The sequence below is a fragment of the Lutzomyia longipalpis genome, chromosome 1 (assembly GCF_024334085.1).
Source record: "Lutzomyia longipalpis isolate SR_M1_2022 chromosome 1, ASM2433408v1".
Classification (NCBI taxonomy): Eukaryota; Metazoa; Arthropoda; class Insecta; order Diptera; family Psychodidae; genus Lutzomyia; species Lutzomyia longipalpis.
Genome location: NC_074707.1, coordinates 4,704,750 through 4,725,293, shown reverse-complemented (window position 1 = coordinate 4,725,293; position 20,544 = coordinate 4,704,750). Strand labels below are relative to the sequence as shown.

At 33.7% G+C, this 20,544-nt stretch overlaps 1 protein-coding gene across 1 annotated transcript; it reads left to right on the top strand.

The window, feature by feature from the left end:
• Positions 1 to 1,593: 1,593 nt before the first annotated feature.
• On the top strand, positions 1,594 to 3,160 carry LOC129786638 (protein maelstrom homolog). The gene has a single exon (XM_055821762.1). It carries the CDS (start codon positions 1,699 to 1,701, stop codon positions 2,944 to 2,946), a length of 1,248 nt encoding a protein of 415 aa, XP_055677737.1. The 5' UTR covers positions 1,594 to 1,698; the 3' UTR covers positions 2,947 to 3,160.
• The last annotated feature ends 17,384 nt before the right edge of the window (positions 3,161 to 20,544 follow it).

Sequence of the window (20,544 nt, the reverse complement as noted above, 5' to 3'; positions counted from 1 at the left end):
CCGAAAAATAGTGTCAAATGATAAAGAAATCTCCGGTGGTTTCTTTTCCTAAAAGCCACCAAATTGTGTGGCTGCAGTGAACATCTTGGGCTGTACTGCAGAAGTAACTGCTATTCATACCGTTAGAAATTAAAAAAAAGACGTCAAGCGTAAGAAATAAAATGTCAAACGTTAGAATTATATGCAAATCAGCCATTTGGCGTAGTGAGGAAGAGGGTTGGGCGGTTTGTTTACATTTTTACATTTTACATGCTTTTTTACATGTAAACAATTCCTTTCTTTACATGCTTTTTTCTTTACATACTTTTCTTTACATTTTAATTTTACATAAATAATGTAAAGAAAAATAATGGTAGCATAATATTTCTTCAATTAAAAAAAATGTAATTATTTCGTAAAATTATGTAAAAAGTTATTTTATTTATTCAGACACAAAAAAATCTTAATCAGAGACAAAATTGTAAAGTAATTTTTTATGCATTTATGATTTTATTAACGTTATTCAAATGTTTTATAAAATACAGATAAAATTAATTTGTTAAATGTTTGTAAATTCTCATACTTTTATGGGAAAGTTCATTTCTAGTTTTGTAAAAATTGTTTTCAGCTCCATTATAAAGGAGAAAATTTGTTGAAACTGAACTCATTCCCTGTTTTTGACCCATTCTTTCCTATATTCAAAATTCTTAATATAGCATTTATATACACATTACCTTTAAAAGATGCGTTTTCTCCATGAAAAAATATATAAGTTTTCATCTCAAATAAACGCGTAATGATCTATCATGGTAATTTGAGCTTTAGCTTTTAGTATTTTTTATCGATATACGAAAAATATCCATTTTAAAATCATTTAGTGTGCTTTAAGAACCACAAAAGAATGAAATCAAGGATATTTCATCGATTTCTTTACAAAAAGGAAATTTCTACATACAGTCATACCCCGCATAATCAAGTCGAGGTTATACTCTTCTCACCCATTAATTTTAATGCGTAAGAAGAGTATAACCTCGACTTGATTATGCGGGGTATGACTGTATTAATATTGACCTAAGTTTGTTATTTTAAGATTTTTTTAAAATATTTTAACGGGTTTCATTTAAAAGATGATTTCTCATCTAAGTTTCTGACCAATCAGTAATTTTGCATACATAAGAAATTAAAAACCTTTTAAAAGAATTGACAATCTTTTTACAAATTAATTTTTCACTTAATGTAAAACCACTTTTTGATTTAAAGACTTTTAGTTGATTACTTCAAAGAAAAATCAAACTTTAGGTTTTTCCGCTCATTTCTCTCTCAAATATTGTTTTTTACAAATTCTTTACATCTTTTTTACATTTTTACAAATACTTTACACGCTTTTTACATGTAAAATGTAAAAATCATGTAAACAAATAATTTTACATATTTTAAATATTTACAAACCTTATTTAAGAAAAATATCTACTAAAAACACTTAAAATGTGAAAAAAAAAATAAAATTTTAGTTGTTTCACGTTAAAATTCAAACTAGATCAAGAAAATTCCGCGGAAAATTTCTACTGCATCAATTCTATGAACTGTTGGTGGGAAGTTTTGTTTGTTTAGAATTTGAGGTTATGTCGCACGTGAGATCACAACAAAAACATTGGAATTAGTGTGGAAAAGTGAAAAGTTTAATTAATTGCGTAGATTGAGGTGAAAAGTGAAGGGAAAATGCCAACTAAAAAGCGACAACCCTTCTACTTCTTCATGGTGGAGATGCAGAAGAAGCATCGGGAGAAGGGAACAAAGTATTCCCTGCGTGAGATGCCGGCAATTGCTGCGCCATTTTGGGCAAAGATGACCAAGGAGGAGAAAGCAAAGTATGAGGCCCAGTCGAAGAGGTACAACGAGGACAGGAGCGGAAGTAGTGACATTAAGACATGCCATGGGATTGCCTACAGGGAGGTTGAGCAGGAAAAGCGAAGAGCTGCTGAGGAGAGTAGGAAGATGAAGGAGGAGGTGCGACAGCTCATCAATACGGCAATCCTGGCACAGAATCTCAGCAGCAAGATGTACTACGTGATTCACATTAACTACTTCTGTGAATCCAGAGATTCCAACGGGGAGGTGCGGTATGATGCGGCTGAATTGGCGATTTTGGACTTTTCCTTGGAGGATGGGGTGAAGCATGGCATGCACACGGTCATTAGGCTCGATGAGCTGCCCTATGGGTACACTTTTGAGGCATCCTACCACACGGAGAAGACTCACATGCTGCCCCTGCCGCCGAAGACAATAGGCTGCAGCACAATTGACGATGCCGTGGAGGAAGTTTTGAGATTCATAAACATGGATGAGGATGTTTGCCCACCGATCTTCACGTCGGACCTTGATCTCCCCATTGTCCGGAGTGTCTTCCGCGAGGTACTCCAACGGCTCCCGACAAAGCACCACGATGTACGCATTTATTCCCTCTCGGAGCTTCTTTTCAATCTCAAGAACGTCACGCACGGACAAACAGCCTCAGCCGTCACACAGCCTCCCTTTGCATCCGTCTACCTGGCTGAGTGCTACCTCGCACGGGGAACATTCGACTTTGCCGAGGGGCTTCCGTGTCAGTTCCATCAGGAAGTTGATCGCGTGACGCACTGCTCACAGACAAAGGTCAAAGGTTGGGCATTCTCCGTCATTCACAGCTGTGCTCCGGATTTGGGGATTCAATTTGTTGAGGGAAAGCACGAACCGGAGAGTGCTATGAGTGAACCAACGTACGTAAAGCCTCAGGATGAATCATTCACATCAGTTGCTGGATTGATGTCTGAAGCTGATCGTTTGAAGTACTTCAGCATCTTGCCGTCCACGGATACGAGCTTCCTGGACAACTTCAAGGATCTCTCAATTGCCAACACCATCAATACGGATGACTTCCCACTCTTGCGGGACTTCAAGAGGGGCAAAGGACGTGGGAATCTCGTATAAGTCTCCAAAGACTGTATCATTTTTATTTGGGAATTAAAAGCCCCCTGAAAACCCCCAATTATCATTGAAATAAGAGCATAGAAGTAGCATAAATGTATATAGCTAAAAGTATGAAGAAGAAGCTTTGAAGAAAAAAAGCTTCCAAGAGAACTCAGGAGGTCAAAGAAGTTTGTAATGAAAATTCTGCGAATTAAATGTTCTTCTCAGATGGCAAAAGAAAATTAGTTGATAATTTATGATTCTATTCTCAAAATGCTTCGGGGGCCGCGTAGACACTTTGTCTCTCACGTGAGTCATCGTGTGCGCTGCTGCTGATGATGAAAATGAAGAAGTTGTCACACATGAGTTAATGGAATTGAGACGATGAGGTGAGTTGGAATGGTTGCAAGAGGAGGTTCAGCAGCAACAACAACAAAAAAAATTAAGAAGAAGTTGTAAGAAATCCTCCGTATCACTCACTGTTTGTCTTGTTGCAGAAGACGAAGAGATCACAATCATTTTGATGCGTTTGTATTTTTATGGCCATCACATTTTGCCATGTTTGTGCGCCAAGAAGTGAACAGGGACAAGGGGGGAATGCAAAGGGGTGTTTATCTGAATTTAAAAAAAAAATTGTGTCTTCGTTAATATTCGGTTGATTCGCTGAAAGAAATCAGAATATTCCGCAGATAAAGAGTAAAAGTCTTTAAAGTAGTAAATTTAAACCCCAGACGTACTAGTTTTAGTCGAAAATATGTTCAGTTTTTACTCCTAACAAGGCTCAGACTGAGATTAAAATAAAATACTTCATTTTTAGCATAAAAAACCTAATTTTTAAGTCTGAAAAGAAATAAATTAATGCCTAAAAAGTATTTAATTCAAGTCTAAGAAGTAGTAAATTCAAGCATAAAGAATACTTGACTTAAGCCCAAAAAGTAGGTACTTAATTCAAGCCTAAAGAGTAATTAATTCTAGCCTGAAAGGTACTAATTTCAAGCCCAAAATAGTACTTTATTTAAACCTAAAAAGTACTTAATTTAAGCCTCAAAAATACTAAATTCAAACCCAAAAAATACTAGACTTAAGCATGAAAAATACTTGATTCTAGTCAGAAAAGTAGAAGATTCTAACGGAAAAAATGTTCAAAAAGTCTTAGATTTTCAAGAAAAAGCTTAAAATAAGTATTTCATTCACAAATTCGTAAAGTATTAAATTGAAGCCTAAAAAATACTAAGATCAAGCCATAAAAGTACTCAATTCAGGCTCAATTTGAGAAGAAAAAGTTTTAACAGAAGTACGTACTTTACGTACTTAATTCTTGAAACCAAAAAATACTAAATTCTAGCTCAAAAATTGATAAATTCAAACTTGAAAAGTACTTAATTAAGGCTTCAAAAATATTAAATTAAAGCCAAAAATAGTATTTCATTCAATCCTAAGAAGTAGTAAAGTTAAGCCCCAAAACTACTAGATTTTAGCCGAAAAAATGTTCGGTTTTACTCCTAAACTAGCTAAGATTAAGATAAAAAAGCCTAAAATGAGTAATTAATTTTCAAATTAAAAGCTACAAAATTTTAAGTCTTAAAAAAATTAATTATTGCCTAAAAAGTATTGAATTCAAACCTAAAAATTCTAGCCTGAATGGTACTAATTTTAAACCCAAAATAGTACTTTATTCAAGCCTGAAAAGTATTTAATTTAAGTCCTAGAAATACTAAATTTAAGACAGAAATAGTACTTGATCTAAGCCTAAAAAGTATGTACTAAATTTAAGCCCACAAAATCTGAAATTGAAGCCTGAAAAATACTAGATTCTAGCCTAAAATGTGCCGTTTTTCTCAAAAAAAAAAGCTTAGGTTGAGATCAAAAAGCCTAAAAAAAAATAATTTTCAACCTTATAAGTAGTAAATTCAACCCAAAAAAACTACTAAATTTAAGCCCAAAAAGTGCTAAATTCACACCCAAGAAGTTCTTAAAAAAGTACTAAAAAGCCGAAAAATACGTTTTTTTCTTTAAAAAGTCTCAGATTAAAAGGAAAAGGCTCAAAATAAGAACTTAATTCTCTGTTCAAGAAATACTAAAATCAATCTTAAAAAGTCCTAAAACTGTTAAATTCAAGAATAAAAAGTTCTTAATTCAAACCTAAAAAGTTCTTAATTCAAGTCTAAAATAGTTGATCAGTTTTTAGCTTTTATCAATCTGTAGGAAATATTCCGTTCTTTTTGCCAATATTCAGATAATTCCCCAAGAATAAGTCAAAATATTCGACAGATAAGCACCCCTTGGGGGACGATGTGTTGTATGTGTTTTTTGCACCAAAGCAGATCATTTTTATGTGATCACCGCGGCGTCATCAGAAGGCTCGCTCTTCCCTCCTCGCCCTGCCAAGTTGGTTCCCATCTCTGGGTATGCATTGGGGAGAGATAATCAACCGCAGAAAATATTATTTATGGTAAATTACATTAGGAAGGAGCATTCTCTGTGTGGCTTTTGGAGAAAACGCGCGCGCGAATATTGATGATCTGCAGCTGCCGCTTTGACGATCTCTCCCGTTTTTACGCTACCGAGCCTGATGGGATCCTCGTGAGGGGATGATTTTTTTTGCCCACACGGAGATCGTACCAAGTTGAATCTCACTGAATCTCTTTTGATCATAAAAATAAATAATTTTACTCCTTCCCCAATGAGAGGCGCACAACGTTTTATAATTGAAATATTCTGGCCGTGCTGTCTGTCTCTGCCATGTCATGGGGCCGGGGGGAGACAGTGTTGTGAAAGAAGGCCTCTTTCCGAAGAAAGTTGCGACAATAATCACAAAATGCTTTGTAACAATTAAATTTATGTCGTTTGAGCTAATAAATCACATTGTGATTAACTCTATAACCTCTCTCACGGTCTTTCATTGCGGCAATTTTTCCAGAAAAACTCTTTAACATTACCTACTATATACTATATTTATGTTTGTATATAGCATGAGGCTAAAAAATCCTCTGTTGATTTTCCTTTAATTTCTAAAAAGAAAAGCTGAAAGTTTGCTGAAAGATTTTTTAAAAATCTGTTAAAAAGATATTTTATTTGTGATCATTTTCTGAGAAAAAAAATTCTTTTTAGCAACTTCTTTTTTGATTCAGCGTTCCTTCGTTCCTTCATACGCTTCATACAATGTATTCTGTTGTGCGAGACAGACAAGACACCTCAATAATGAGTCTGTCGCAAAGAAATGATCCGCAAGAGGCTCGGGCAAATGCTTATAAATGCCAATTAAATCCCCTGACATTGTACGTGCTCTGAAAATATTGCTTGTTATGTGTGTGGAGGATGGTGGTTTAATTTTCAAAATCTCCAATTGTTGGCGCGCGGGGCTTTCACTCGATTATTTATTGCCAAACAGTGTGCGACACAGTCCTCACTGTAGCGATCGTTGCTTTATGAGTTTTAAGAAGAAGAAAATATAAGTAGGTACAACAAAATGCTTGATCTGTTATCACAAAGTAAAGATCACGTTCACGTAAATTCAATAAAAATTACCATGATATTTGATATTGTTTCCACTCCCTCCCGCGCGATTCATTCGTGCGATCCTCGCGATCGTGCGATCATCAACTGTTGGCGGTAAATAATTCAGCGTCTTGGTCGTTTTTTTTTTTCGTTGATCTTCCTCATCAAGAAAGTAGCTCTTCACTGGCTGAGTCACGTAACTGTCGTTCCATATTAATTTAAATAATTATTTTTCTTCAATCCCCGAGTGTGGCTCCATTTGATGTTGTGTTGTGTGGCTGAGCCACCTCCGGAGTGACGTTTTCTTTTGATCGAGCGATCGATGGCGATCTGTGGGGAGAGATCACAGAGTCAAGGAGTCAAAGAGAGCGGAGCTGAGAGGGAGCTACTGGGCTATCAATTTGTCTTATTGATTGATCGATCAGTCCGATGATTTTGACATTATGCCGTGAATAATAATATTGAGATCGTGATCATCGATTGATCAATGGGTGGCGCACAACAGCATTATTTTATCGTACAAGTCAATCGAATTTGCTACCGTGACGCGAATTCTTCTTAATCATTTTTTTTTCGTTTAGTTTCTTCAACTTCTTCTTCATCATAATCGCTCTCTAAACTACTCACATTTCTCTACTCATTTTTTTTTTAATTTTATAATTTTTTTCTGCTACGTTTGAAGAATAACGTCGAATGGGAAAATAGTTTAAGAGGCACAGAGAGCAATTTCACTAATTTACTGCACAACACACCTTTTGCCCATACGGTTGTTCCTCACGGCTGTCTTATCATGGGGACTATGCAATTTTCAACAAGTGCACCACTCCACGGAGCCATCAAAGGTGACACGCAATTAATTTATGATGCGATCTTGCTGCATGAAATAATTCCAACATACGGAATAAAAGTTTCATCGCAGATACTGCTGAATGATAATGTTTGTTTCCTCTTGTTTTTTTTTTTGCAAAAATAATAATAATTTCTGGATTTTTTTTTCTAATAAATTGTCAAATTTATTGGTAAATTATTTCGAAGAATTTTACTCTTATTTCTCTGAAGAATTTATTCTTCTTTTGAGATTTATTCTGTTTTAACGATTTATTTTACATTGAGAATTTATTCTTTTGTTGGGATTTTTTGCAAGGGGTGTTTTCTAGGGAATATTTTTCTTTTTGTGATTAAACATTTGTCATATAAAAAGCATAAAATCCGAATTATGTTTTTCGACTTAAAATTAGTATTTTTTAGACTTGAACAATCAAGGGGTGTTGAATGAAAATCTTCGAATTTGGATTTTTCGTCAAGATTCAGATAATTTGTGATAGAAATTCAGATTATTCGTTAAGAACAATTTGTTGGATTATTTGTCAAAATTCGAATAATTCGTTGACATTTGGATTGTTCGTCAAGAAGATTCAGATTATTCGTAATGAAAAATTGAATTATTCGTCGAGATTCCAATTGCAAAAGGTTCGGATTATTCGTTGAGATTCGGACTTTTCGTTGAGAATTAGATTATTCGTGAAAAATAATCGAATTATTCGTTAAGACTCAGATTTTTCGTTGAGATTTGAATTAACCGCCAAGATTCTGATTATTGGTTAAGAACATTCGGATTATTTGTCAAAATTCGGATTGTTCGAAAAGATGAAACGAATTATTCGATGAAATTCGGATGATTTGTTCGAATTCTGATTATTCATCATGGAAATTCAAACTATTCGTCAAGATTCGGATTTTTCGTCGAGATTCGGCAAAATAATCGAAATATTCGACAGACAAACACCCCTTGATCGCAATACTTTTCAGACTTAAATTTAATATTTTTTAGGCTTCAATTTAATACTTTTAGGGCTTAAATTAAATATTTTTTACCTCATGTTCCTTAATATTCCGAATATTTCCGACAATATGAATATTTTCATCCATTTGAACACCCCTTGATTTTTTTCTCCAATAATTTTCTCCTTTTGTAAATTTCTTTTCATTAAGAATAAATTCATCTGAAAGAATCAAAAGAATAAATTCTTTCAATGAAAATAAAATTCTTAAGATCTCTCTTAATCATCCAGAGAGACGTTAAAGAATTTTGATTAACATCTGAGTGACAAAAGATCAGAAATGATTTTCTAATAGTCCCATCAATTTTATATTATTTCTCCTTCAACAAAGCTCAACATTTTGTTAAAAGATCGTGGACCATTGACTGCCCGGAAATGTATTGTGTGTTCGTATGTGCGTCCAACAAATCATCCGGATGTTGATTTGAGAGAAGAGAAGAAAAGGTACGCGCTGACTAGGCGAAAGGTATGCTAGGCAAGCATAGCAAAGAGTTCAGTAGCTCCGAGAGAAATTAGCGGTGTATTATTCCAATTGGAGTTTAAGAAAGCAATTCAATTAGATCTCTATGTGTCCATTGAGCTGAATGGGAAGAATCCCCGGTGGAATCCAAGGCTAATTGGACAAATTTAACGCCTCACCTTTTAGTCAATGTGACGTCGGCACCTGTCATCCACCTCTTGTATGCGGGGGACCTCCAAAAATTCCTCGCATCCAGAAAAATCTCCTTTGGCATTCAATATGCTGTGAAAAGATGAGTGACAGTGATCATTAATCAATAGGCGAGAGCCAATCCGTGCCTGAATGGGCATTTAGTGGCCTCAAAAGAGATCTCCGAAGGTGATGACTTCTCCATCACACTGTGTCCGATGCCGCACTCGCATCATTCTTTGCCAATGGATCTTCCTTTCGACTCATTGTCTGAGACATTTATATTTTATACATTCACCATTATATACATTATATAGGTATATATTTCTATTTAATAAAAGGCACAGAACAAACCGATCTTGAAGGGTGTTATGTGTGGAAAATAATGGTGGGAGAGAGAGAAAAAAATGATTCTTCTCTCGTGAAATCTATCAATCTGTTTGCCTCTTCAGGGGGAATTTGTGTGAAAAATTGAGATGTCACAGGGAACAATATGTAATGATAGGTAATTCTCTCAATCAACGGCAGAACTTTTTATCATTCACGTCACTCAGCCCATCAATTTTGCTCATTCAATTCGGCAATTCCATATTTGTTATGTTACCTTTTATATTATTCATTCGATACAGAAACTTCCCCGCAAGCTCTTCTCAGTGAGACTTTTCATTGAGATGTTCTCAATTAATTTACAATCGCCAGAGGAATTTTTTCTTGAATAAAATGAAATACCCACAGATCTATTTTTAGGGGTAAATGGGGTGAAGTCGGTCAAAATTGAACTTTAATGAAAGAAAATTGAATTCTATAGTTTGCAAAGTTTAATAAAATATCTTTTTTAGAATTATTTTGATCAATGAAATATTTCAAGGAAGCAGTAAAAAAAATTAAAACAACATGATGAGCATCACCCCATCCTCCCCTATTCACTCTGATAAATAACAAAATAGAATTATTTCTTTCAAGCTTAAAAAATAAATAAACTCTCAAAATTAATCAAAGAAATAAAAGTAATTTGAGGAGGAAAATCAAAATTGAAATGAAATGCAAAAAGAGAGGAGAAGAATTTTCCTGTGAGGAAAATCTCTCTGAGTATTTCGCGCCATTTAATATGCATAATCAAGAGATTTTAATTGAAATGCACATCAAATTTCGGAACTTTCTTAAAATTGTATTTAATTTTATTAAAAGACGGTTGACACGACAATATGTGGCATGGAGACTTTTTGGTTGAGAACAGAGAGAGGAGGGAAGGATTCTGATGGAAATACATGCTGAAGGCATTCTCTGTCAGGAGAACTAAAACTTGTAAATTAGTTTGTTGGTGGCTGTGGGTGATAAAAAGCTAAAGTATTTCACACATTTCTCAATTACTTTGCAAATTTTACCCACACACACTCACGAGACTTTTCGAATTTTCTTCGAATAATTTTGGGTTACGTGGAGGCGCCTGGTGTGATGGAGACGCCTGGTGGTTTTTTCTCTCTCTTTGGTTCAGGAGACTTTAGCTGTGCAAATGAAGGCGGGAGCGGGGAGGGAGGCGTCTTGTGGGGTATTTGAGATGAGAATAAGAGATTTTATGGGATTGACTTGAGAGCAATTATTTACAGTTTAAAATTCATAATGATTGATTTTCTGTCATGCTTCGAGTGGAGCATACATAATTGTACTCTAAAAGAACGTGCTTTCATCGGGGTCTGTGTGGCTCTCCTCGATATGGATCACTCACGATCACCACTCAATGTTTCATTCTGACTGTGCGGCTTTCTCAAAATCAATAGATGTTCTGTGAGACAAATTTTCCCCGCATCAGAGCAGTTAAAATTCTGAGAATTCTCCGCGATATTTTGCATTGAATGTTTGCAGCAATTGCTGTGTGAATTTGGTTTGGTTTCGCGGCAAAATGAGCACTTGAGGGTCTTGGGGGAGAGACGCGAAAAAAATAGGGAGGATCAGATGGAAGAAATTACCCGTCGATGGGGACATGAAAGAGTGACCAATTCGTTTGTCACACGCCATCAATTGTGGTGGCGGCATCGGTCGCCTTGATGATTGAGCCCCGGAGTGCAAATGTGAGGCCACATCAGAAGAATCCATCCGCGCGCGTTCACCCATTCTTTTTGGCCCCCCTCGAGACATATTTGTTTCTCCGCAAATGGGCAGCACGAGGAGGAGGGAAACACCCAAGAAGACACAATGGGGAAATGACCAAGATTTTTGCTCAATTGAAATTGAGACTGCAAGTTCAATTGCTGCGGAGAGATCAGCAAAGAAAAAAAAAAGATCGCGGCGAAGGAAAAGAAGTAAACAGAAGAAAATGTTTTCTTTAGCGCTCCATGCCACACGTTTTGATTTCTATTAGCGCGGCAAATGTGGCAAATTTATGATCTCATCTCTTTGCTTTATTCACACAGAATTGATCACAGTGGACGCTACCATTGGCATACAATTCTTGATTGCGATGGAAGGGCGCAATCGACTTTTGCCACGATTGCATCATTTTGCCTTAACAGAGTTGAGTCAGCAATGAGGTCAGAATGTAGAGTGAAGAATTTTTTAAGAAGTTTGAAATAACAATGTTTAAGATTTTTTTTTTAAGTTTTAAACTCCTACTGACATTTTTTACTAAAGACTTAAGTTTAGTTAATGATTCCTTGAGAAAAAAAAACTTAAAATTTCTTGAAAAATTTAAGATTCTTAAGTTCTTTTAAGGGAAATTAAAGATTTCTTAAGTAAATTTTGATGATTTTCCAGAATTTTGATGCCCGAAGGTGAACAAAAAATCATCGAAAAATATACATTGAGCCCAATTCAGCTTGACTGAAAAAATCTTAAGTTTTGCTTAAGAAAACTTAAGAATCTTAATTTTTTTCTAAGAAATGTTAAGGTTTTTCTTAAAGAATCTTAAGAAATCTTATGAAAACTTAACAAATTTTTAAGAAAACTTAAAGAATATTTAAAAAAAAAAATTAAGTTTTACTTAAGAAAAAACTAATGATTTAAAAATTTAAGATTTTAAAGTAATGGGTAAAGCCAGTCAGGCTGAATCGGGATACATGGATATTTTTTCGAAGATTTTTTTGATCATCTTCAGGCATATTTATTCATTTAAGAAATCTTCAGAAAACTTAAAGAATTTTAAGAAATCTTAAAGAATTATTTAAGAAAACTCAAAGAATCTTAAGAAAACAGAAAAAAATATTAGGAAAACTTTAAGAATCTTAAGAAAACTGAAAGAATCTTTAAAAAAAACTTTAAAAATCATAAGAAAACTTAAAGAATATTAAGAAAACTTTAAGAACCTCAGAAAAACTTTTAGAATCCCAAGAAAACTTAAAGAATCTTTTAAGAAAACTTAAATAATGGGCTTTCTTCAGCGACCAAGAAACCCTTGAAATTCGCTTAAAATCTTGAAATTTCAGTACAAAATTCAAAGATTTCAAGAGTTTCTTGGTCGCTGAATCAGGCCCAATATTAGGAAAACTTTAAGAATCTTAACTGAACTTATATCTTTCTTAAGCAATCTCAAGTCGGTCTGACTTGAATTTCACCATCTCTCTGAATTTTAAAGACAACTTTGAAACGATTTTAAGAAATTAGGAGATCGCAGCTTCTAAAGTTAATTAGAAAATTAAGGAATTAAAAGAAATCTATAAAAAAAGAAAATATAATTTTTTAACAGTTGTTTTTCTTGCGTTTGTGCTTTATATGGGGTTCGAATTGTATAACGAAAGCTCCGGAAAAGTCTCTGGAATAAAATTCTACCACAAAAGATTTCTTTTTAAGCCCAGATTTAAGAGAATTTTAAGAGAAAATTTAAAATCTAAATCTATATTTTCTCCGTTTTTTATTTCAACTCTGATGCTATTCGCAAAATGGCATAGATATTTGTACGGGTGGTCCATGAGACATTGATCCCGCGACGCCTCTTGTGGAACGTGCACCACTGCACCACTTTTGTGGCACTCTGCAATTTAAGCTTTATGTGTGCAGAGAATACAATCAATACGTTGTCCAATTCTTCTTGGCTGAAACGTGGGGTCACAGGTGATAATCTCGTGATTTTATTTTCATCTCAGATGTGGAAGAAGTATTCCCTTTTTCTTCTTCTCCTCTTCTCCTTCTGCGGGATGTTGTGTGTAATCCAGGGTGGGGGTTCAAAGGGACTCTGTGTCGGACCTCCGTCACACACAGGAGGAGCCAGGAGGAGCTTCATGAGAGAGGAGACTTTTTCTAGGCATACAAAACGAGGGCAATTAGGCCTAGGGGTGATGGGATGTGTGACACAGGCTAATTATGTCAGCACACCTTCCAACCAACCGGCTGAAGAGGTCGAAGGAAAAAGATTAATAGTAGAACTGTGATATGTAAATACACCAAAAATTTCCAAATGTGCTCTCGGTGCGTCATTCATCTTATTTGGTATCAAAATTACATTATCCTTAATTCTAAATGATATATTGTTTTTCCTTTCGCACCCTAACATGCCCGTCAATGTGCCCCGTGGTTGGGTCTCGGGGATCACAAATAAATGGGGTTTTATTTGGAAAATCGCCGTAACACGAGAAAATGTCACTCCAAATCTATCTGTCACACAGAGCAGCTAAAAAGGATACCCCACAATGCATATGTATGTAGTTTTCATCTCATAGCCAATGACCATACGTTCACGGTCAATCCTTTATCACAGAAAGTCGAGGAAAAAAGTCTTTTCTAGAGATGGACAAAGTGGATTTGGATCAACGTCGTTGCTTAAATACAAAGAAAAGTGTCCGAGGAGAAAGAAGAAAGTATTATTCCATCACATGCCCCCGCATCAAATCCCATCTCGTCAAGAAAGGGGGCAAAAGAGATGAGAATTTATTCTTAACACGCTTGACGAAGGTGATTTAATTCTCTCCTATCCATCGCAACAAAATTACAAAATATTCAAAATAGAAGCCAACAACACACCCAAAATAGATTATAGACAATTAATTATTAGAATTATGAAGCCACCGCGGGATTTCCAAATCTCCTCTTCTCAGTCTCCTCAATGAATGTCTCAGAATGAAAGACATGCCTCAATATACGCGGATGCAGCGTCACGATGGCACGAAGCTGCGAAGATGTAGAAGAAGAAGAAAAAAATGTCTATTACCAATAAACATGACGCATAGTTCCTCTTGAGTTTTAAAATTAATTTCGCATTGCGTGGAGGAAAAAAGGCTCATTTCATTTTATTCTCCAAACACACACAAAATCCATTCCATCTGCTGCACAAAGTCACCAAATTCAGGGCTGCAATAAAATGCACAAAATCCATCTGATATTAATCTCCGTTGCCACAGGACTTTTTTACCATCCAACGTTTTTTTGCAGCAGCAGCAAGTTGTGCACAAGAAGATTTTGCCAACAGAGGAAATGAATTTCATTGCATTCATCAAATCCCAAATTTGTCTCCAAACTCCCATGTGTTCCATTATGATCCATTTAACGTATATATTTTCCACATACATATGTAGGTATATGTATATAAAGTATGACGAAAGGACAAAAAGACTCGTGTGCATTGCATTTTATTATAATTTTGTTTGAATAATAATGTGTTTGAAGAAATCCATTTTTCCTGGAAAATTTAATTATTTCTTTACAGGATTTAATTTAATTATTTTTTTGTAGTTAAATAAATTTTCAAGAGGTATTTATCTGAATGAAAATATTCGGATCTTCGGATAAATTCAGGTGATTCACAAAAGGAAATAAAAATATTCGTAAGATATTATTGAATTTTAGAGCCTAAAAATTTCAAATTGGGAATAAAAAGAGATTATTTCAAGCCTAAAACATACTAAATTCAAGCCTGAAAAGTACTAAAATCAACCAGAAAAATTATTCCGAGTTTAGACTTTAAAAAGCTCAGATTGAGCTTAAATATAGCTTAATTTAAACATAGAAAGTTCTGAATTTAAGCCGAAAAAAGTTTTTTCGCTAAAAAATCAAAATATTTGCCGGATAAACACCCCTTGTAGTTTTATTTTTGTCCGTTAATATTGAACTATATATAGGGGAGGACGGGGTAATTTGGCCACTTTGGCGGTTTTTGGGATATATCAATCAAGTTTGGTAGTATGAAGAAAACCAAATAGCCCTATTTTGTAGGAAATTTTTCGGCCTACAACTTCCCCATATAACACTTTTCTCTATCTCGATGAGAAATGGGTGAATTTTCCATTTTCCTGGACCCTTAGCTTAGTGTCCAAATTACCCCGAGCACGGGTAATTTGGACACTTTGGCGCACAAATTATTAAACATGAAAATTTTTGGACAATAAAAAAATTTTATTTTTTCGATTATTTTTTTGGAAGATAGGATATTTATTTAAGATTCATTTCCAGTAATTTGCCTGATAAAAATATTTAACAGAGCCTTAAACTTTAACATTTTCTGAACCATAAACGGGCAAAGTCTAAAAAAGGCCATTTTTCAAAATATCGTAAATATCTTTTTTTAGATAAAATTTTTTATCCTACTTTGCTTATAATCTTTAAGAAACCATTAAAAGGCACAACCACAATGAATATCTTGAACGTGCGTCGGAAAATAGTGCCGGAAAAACTCAAGTGGCCAAATTACCCCACTCCAATTTTCCGGATAAAACCATTTCCACAGGAAAATCTGTTTGAGATATAGGAAAATGGATGTCACTATCGTGTTTATTAATGGCCTTAATGGCTTAAAAGTTAATTTTTAAGTGTTAAAAATTTTTCGAAAATGATGTACATTCAAAATGCCAAAAGCACTTGAAAAAGTGAAAAAATGATTTTTATCAAATAAAAGGAAATCTAATGGTCGGATTTTTCTCAAACCTTGTACAATTGATTATCTCTATGGGGAGTATAAACTGTGGAGAAATGGATTTTCTAGCATTTACCATACTTGAGATATTTCCATTAATGACTTTGCCAAAGTGGCCAAATTACCCCGTCTTCCCCTACAAAATCTTCATTGAATTAGCAAGTTATTGAATTACTTTGTATTAAAAAAAAACAGAGAAATTGAATATTTTTTAAATTAAAACAAACATATCAAAACGTCGTTGTACTAGCTAGAAAAATTGCAATAAAATGATGCTGCTTTGTCTTTCTAAAAACTTCGTTAAACTTTATAAAAAAAATACTAAACTTCTTTTACTTATTTTAAATAAAATTCTTAAAAATACAGAAAAAAGATTTTTTTCTAAGCTGAAAATTAATCAAGAAAATTAATAAAATAACTTTGTTGTCTTCCTATTAAAAGAAGAGCAAAAAACAGAAACTAATCCAAAGTTGGTATCAATAAAAAGCAATGTGTGTGATTGTCTGTATCCAATGTTTTGGGCTTTTTTTTGTTCTTTTGCCTTCTTTGGAAGAATATATAATATTCTTTTTCCTTTCTCTTTCATGATGGAAAAATACAATGATCATATTGATGGAATAAATTTAGCTAAATGATTCCCTTTCATCCCAATGTCGCTCGCTCAATGTACTTTGGCGGGACGAGAGAAAAAGAAAATTTGCTCATATTTCTTTTATTTATCAGAAAGAATCACTAATAATAATAAAAGGCAAAGAATAAAAATAAATGAGTGGATTTTTTTATTATTTGTCTTCTTCCATTCATTTCTTTTTCTTGCTGGACTCCAAATGACTATTATGTATGTTATGTATGTTCCTATATGTATATTGTAAGTAGATTCTCGCGCCAGATTTCTTCTTTATGAGAGCACCATATGAAGAATTAAAGCCGCCACATTCGTTCCAGTGATCTATCACGAGAACAAACTGATATTCGAATTGAAGATCGAGGTAAAAAAAATATGTATAAAACAAAAAATCCACGCGGAGATGTGAATGAATTGAGGTGTGAGATCAATGACGATTTATTCGTCAGGGAGCCTTTCCTTGGTGCGTGGAAAGGTGAGTTATGAGGTTCGATTTGGTTTTGCCATTGTCCATTGGGTACGGGCATAGAGGGTATAATTTTTTAAGTCTTTTGATACCAATTTTCGCTCTGATGTTGCCCTTTTAATCTAATTTGATATACCGCGCGCAATGTGATATGTATGTATCGGCCATATGGTGCATCTGATGCATCACGAAGACTTCCAAGCCAGCCCGTGAGAGACATTAATTCGTGCCGAGAAAATGTTGCATGCTGCATAAAAACGTAATTTGTCTCATTACTTTTTTTGAACATACAGCATTGAAAGAAATTCCAAGTAATATCGAAATAGTCATCGTGGTAAACACGTTGAAATTAATTTATTAATATTCTTCTACCCCTCTCTTTCTCTTCCTTTGATGCTCTCTTTTTTTTCACTTTATGTTGTTCTCATTTTTTTTCGGTTCTTCAACCTTCTTATACCTATACCTATATACCTTCTTGTATTAGAATGGTAGCGAAGTGTGAGGGGAGGGATAAATTGAAGATGATCATGAACTTATTTTTTCTTCATTTCTTCCTCACCTACAATTAGTTTTCTTCCAAAAGGTATATTTTTTAACACCATTTGACGGGATATATTGCTGACCGCATGTAATAAAAAAGCAATTTTAATCGCATTCAGAGATCTTCAATTTTTTCCTAGAGATATCACTGGGTTGTCCAGTAAAATGGTAATGAAATCATTCAACTCTACAAAATAACTCAATGAATATTTATAAAATGTTTTCATTATTTCCCTAAAAATGTTATTTACCACACTGGTGAAGGAGAGAGAGAAAAAAAGTGAGAGGAGAAGGCAATAAAGTTTTGTGTACAAAACACATAAGGAGCCAATGTGGGTATGAGTGAGAGAGGCGAAAGAAATTACCAGTGAGAATAAAAATTGATCTTATACGATAGTAATTATAACTCGAGGGGTTAAATTAATGCCCGAAGAATTGCTTAACGAGGAAAGCAATATTGTAATCAATCGGGGAATTTAATGTTAGTTTCTCTCATTTTCTTTTACTTTTAAAAAGAGCATTCCTTTTTTATGTCTCTGATGCAAGCGCAATTGATGGAAAAACAATTAAGTTGCTCTATTAACTAATAATAAATTAGAGAATTTAAAGAAAATAAAAACACTTAAAATTAGTTAAAACAAGATTTAATGATTTTTTTTTGTAAAGAATATTGAATATTTCATTGATGTAGAAAAGTAAATAAACTTTAAGAAGTTTTGAAATGATCAACTCGGAGATTTCATTTAAATCTAATATTTTATTATGCTTCCAAAGAATTTCTTTGTGAAGTTAATTTTAAGAAATATTATTTCTGAACAAAATAATTCTTTAAAAATTTCTTTTACGATAGGTAATCATTAAGGCTTTGGATTAAAACAATTATTCATAGAATACTTCTAATTTTAAGGCCTACTTAAGATTAAGATAAAATAATTTTTTTTAATTAAGCTTTTCATTGATTATAACGGTTTTATGAAAAACGTTTTTCACAATTAAGCAAATCTTATATTTATTTTCTTTAAATTATATACTTATATATTTTTTAAGGAAAAAATATTGAAATTAACATTTAAATTTAAAAATAAATTAAGCAAATTGACTGATCTGATGTAGATAAGAAAGTTGTAAAAATTTTTCAAATTACTTAATTTTTAAAGTCTTTGTTAATACAACGTATTTCTGAGGTCGTTAAAAAAAATATTAAAATTTTTTTAGTGAGATTTTCAAGTAATTCTAGCAATTTTAATATATTTTCAAACTTGCTACAGTCAATTTTTTTTGAACCAACAAAAATGTTATTCGGTTTAGATTAAAAAAATATATTGAAATCTTTTTAAGAAATACGTAAACATTCATTTAATTCATTAAAATAATAACGAATTAAATTTTAAATAAATTAGACTTAAAAACTTTAAACTGCAGAAGAGCATTCAGCAAAGTCATCCAACTTCTACCCAAAATGGTCTCTACTCTCCACTTTTAATGATAGAAGTTGACCCTATATTGGGTAAAAATTCAAATATAAATTGCGGTTAAACTATTAATAAATAATATTTCTTGGTATCTCCGAAGTACTCGCATCATTATGACCGATCGAAATGAGCTCACACAGAGGGAACGTTAGCGATTGAAGTGAGAATATGAGGAGAACGCGCGCACACCTTGCGCAGGTCGATGCATTCCATTTGCACGATCACCTGTTTGTACGATCATTGCGGTTTCATTTAATCTAAATGTGTGCATTTAACAACCAAGGGAATTCCTTGAGTGCCCTTTTTTGTCCTCTTCCTGAGTGATCGCCCCGAAAAAAAAAAAGAACCATCCATCGAGCCCCTGTGCAGCAAATGCGACAGGCAATCGGCAAAATTACACCATATTTTATAAATAGTTTTATTGTGTTACACTAATGAGATACAGAGTTGTACGATGATGCGATCATGTTGCAAATTTATGGACGGAATATTGCACAGCATGGCTAATAATGCAAATAGCTGAATTTATTGGAAGAAATATCATTTGCTGTATTTTTAACTTATGACTTTGGCGCATTTACGTGATCTCCGCGATCTCTCCTTGCAATTTTAACACCATAATTCCCCCCTCTCCTCCCCATTTGCGGGCCGACATAGAGGCAATTTGTGATTGAGTGCACTTTGAGACTTTCTTCTATACGATTCCCCAACATAATAAGAAGAAAAACATCAAACGATCGAGGTTGGAATTTATGCACAACACTCCGGGAGTGATCATCAATTGACTGAGCAATAAATGGTGCTGAAAATCGTGATGACATTAATTGATCAGTGCACAAGCAGTGGTGGTGCCTGAATATCTGTTATGGGTACAATCGCAGAAATAGATCGGCAGAATTGATCACCAATGCCAATTGACTGAGGTGCAGAGATCGCATTTTACGATCGCTTGATGCTGAGTAAGATATCACTATTTCTGCAATGCAATGAATTTTTCATTTCTTCTATTCATTGATTTTCTGGAATTTTTTTTCTCAATTGAAGCATAAATTTTTATGCTTTTCATTAGAAAATCGGATAAATTCGTAAAGCTCACTTTAGAAATAAAAGCTCAAGAATTCGTCTTATCAAACACTTAGAAAGTTTGATAAACTTCAACGTTAAAAATAGAACGTTAGAAATTGATTGTAAAAAGCTTCGAAAGAGCTCAAAATTAGACTTCTTTTCTATTCGTATCAAATCAAAATATTCCACAAACAAATATTTCTTTTTTTAGTCCTAAATTGTTAAAGACTGAGGAGCAGAAGCTTAAAGAGTACTAAATTTTAGTCAAAGAAGTGAAATTCAATTTAGTACTTTATATGCTTAAAAGTACTTTTTCCCATTGTATTCAGTATACTTTATCAGCTAGAATTTACTATGTTTTTGGCAAGAATTTAGTACTTTTTCGGCTTGAATTTATTACTTTGGCTAGAATTTAGTATTTTTTGAAAATTCAATCTTAAGAAGTAAATTCAATAATCAAAAAGTACTAAATTTTAGACGAAAACATATTAAATTCTAGCCCGAAATATAGTAAATTCTAAGTGAAAACGTTCCGAGTTCAATCGGAAAACGTACTAAATTTAAGCCGGAAGAGTACTAAATTAAGGGCGAATAAGTACTAAATTTAAGGCAAATAAAAAATAAATTT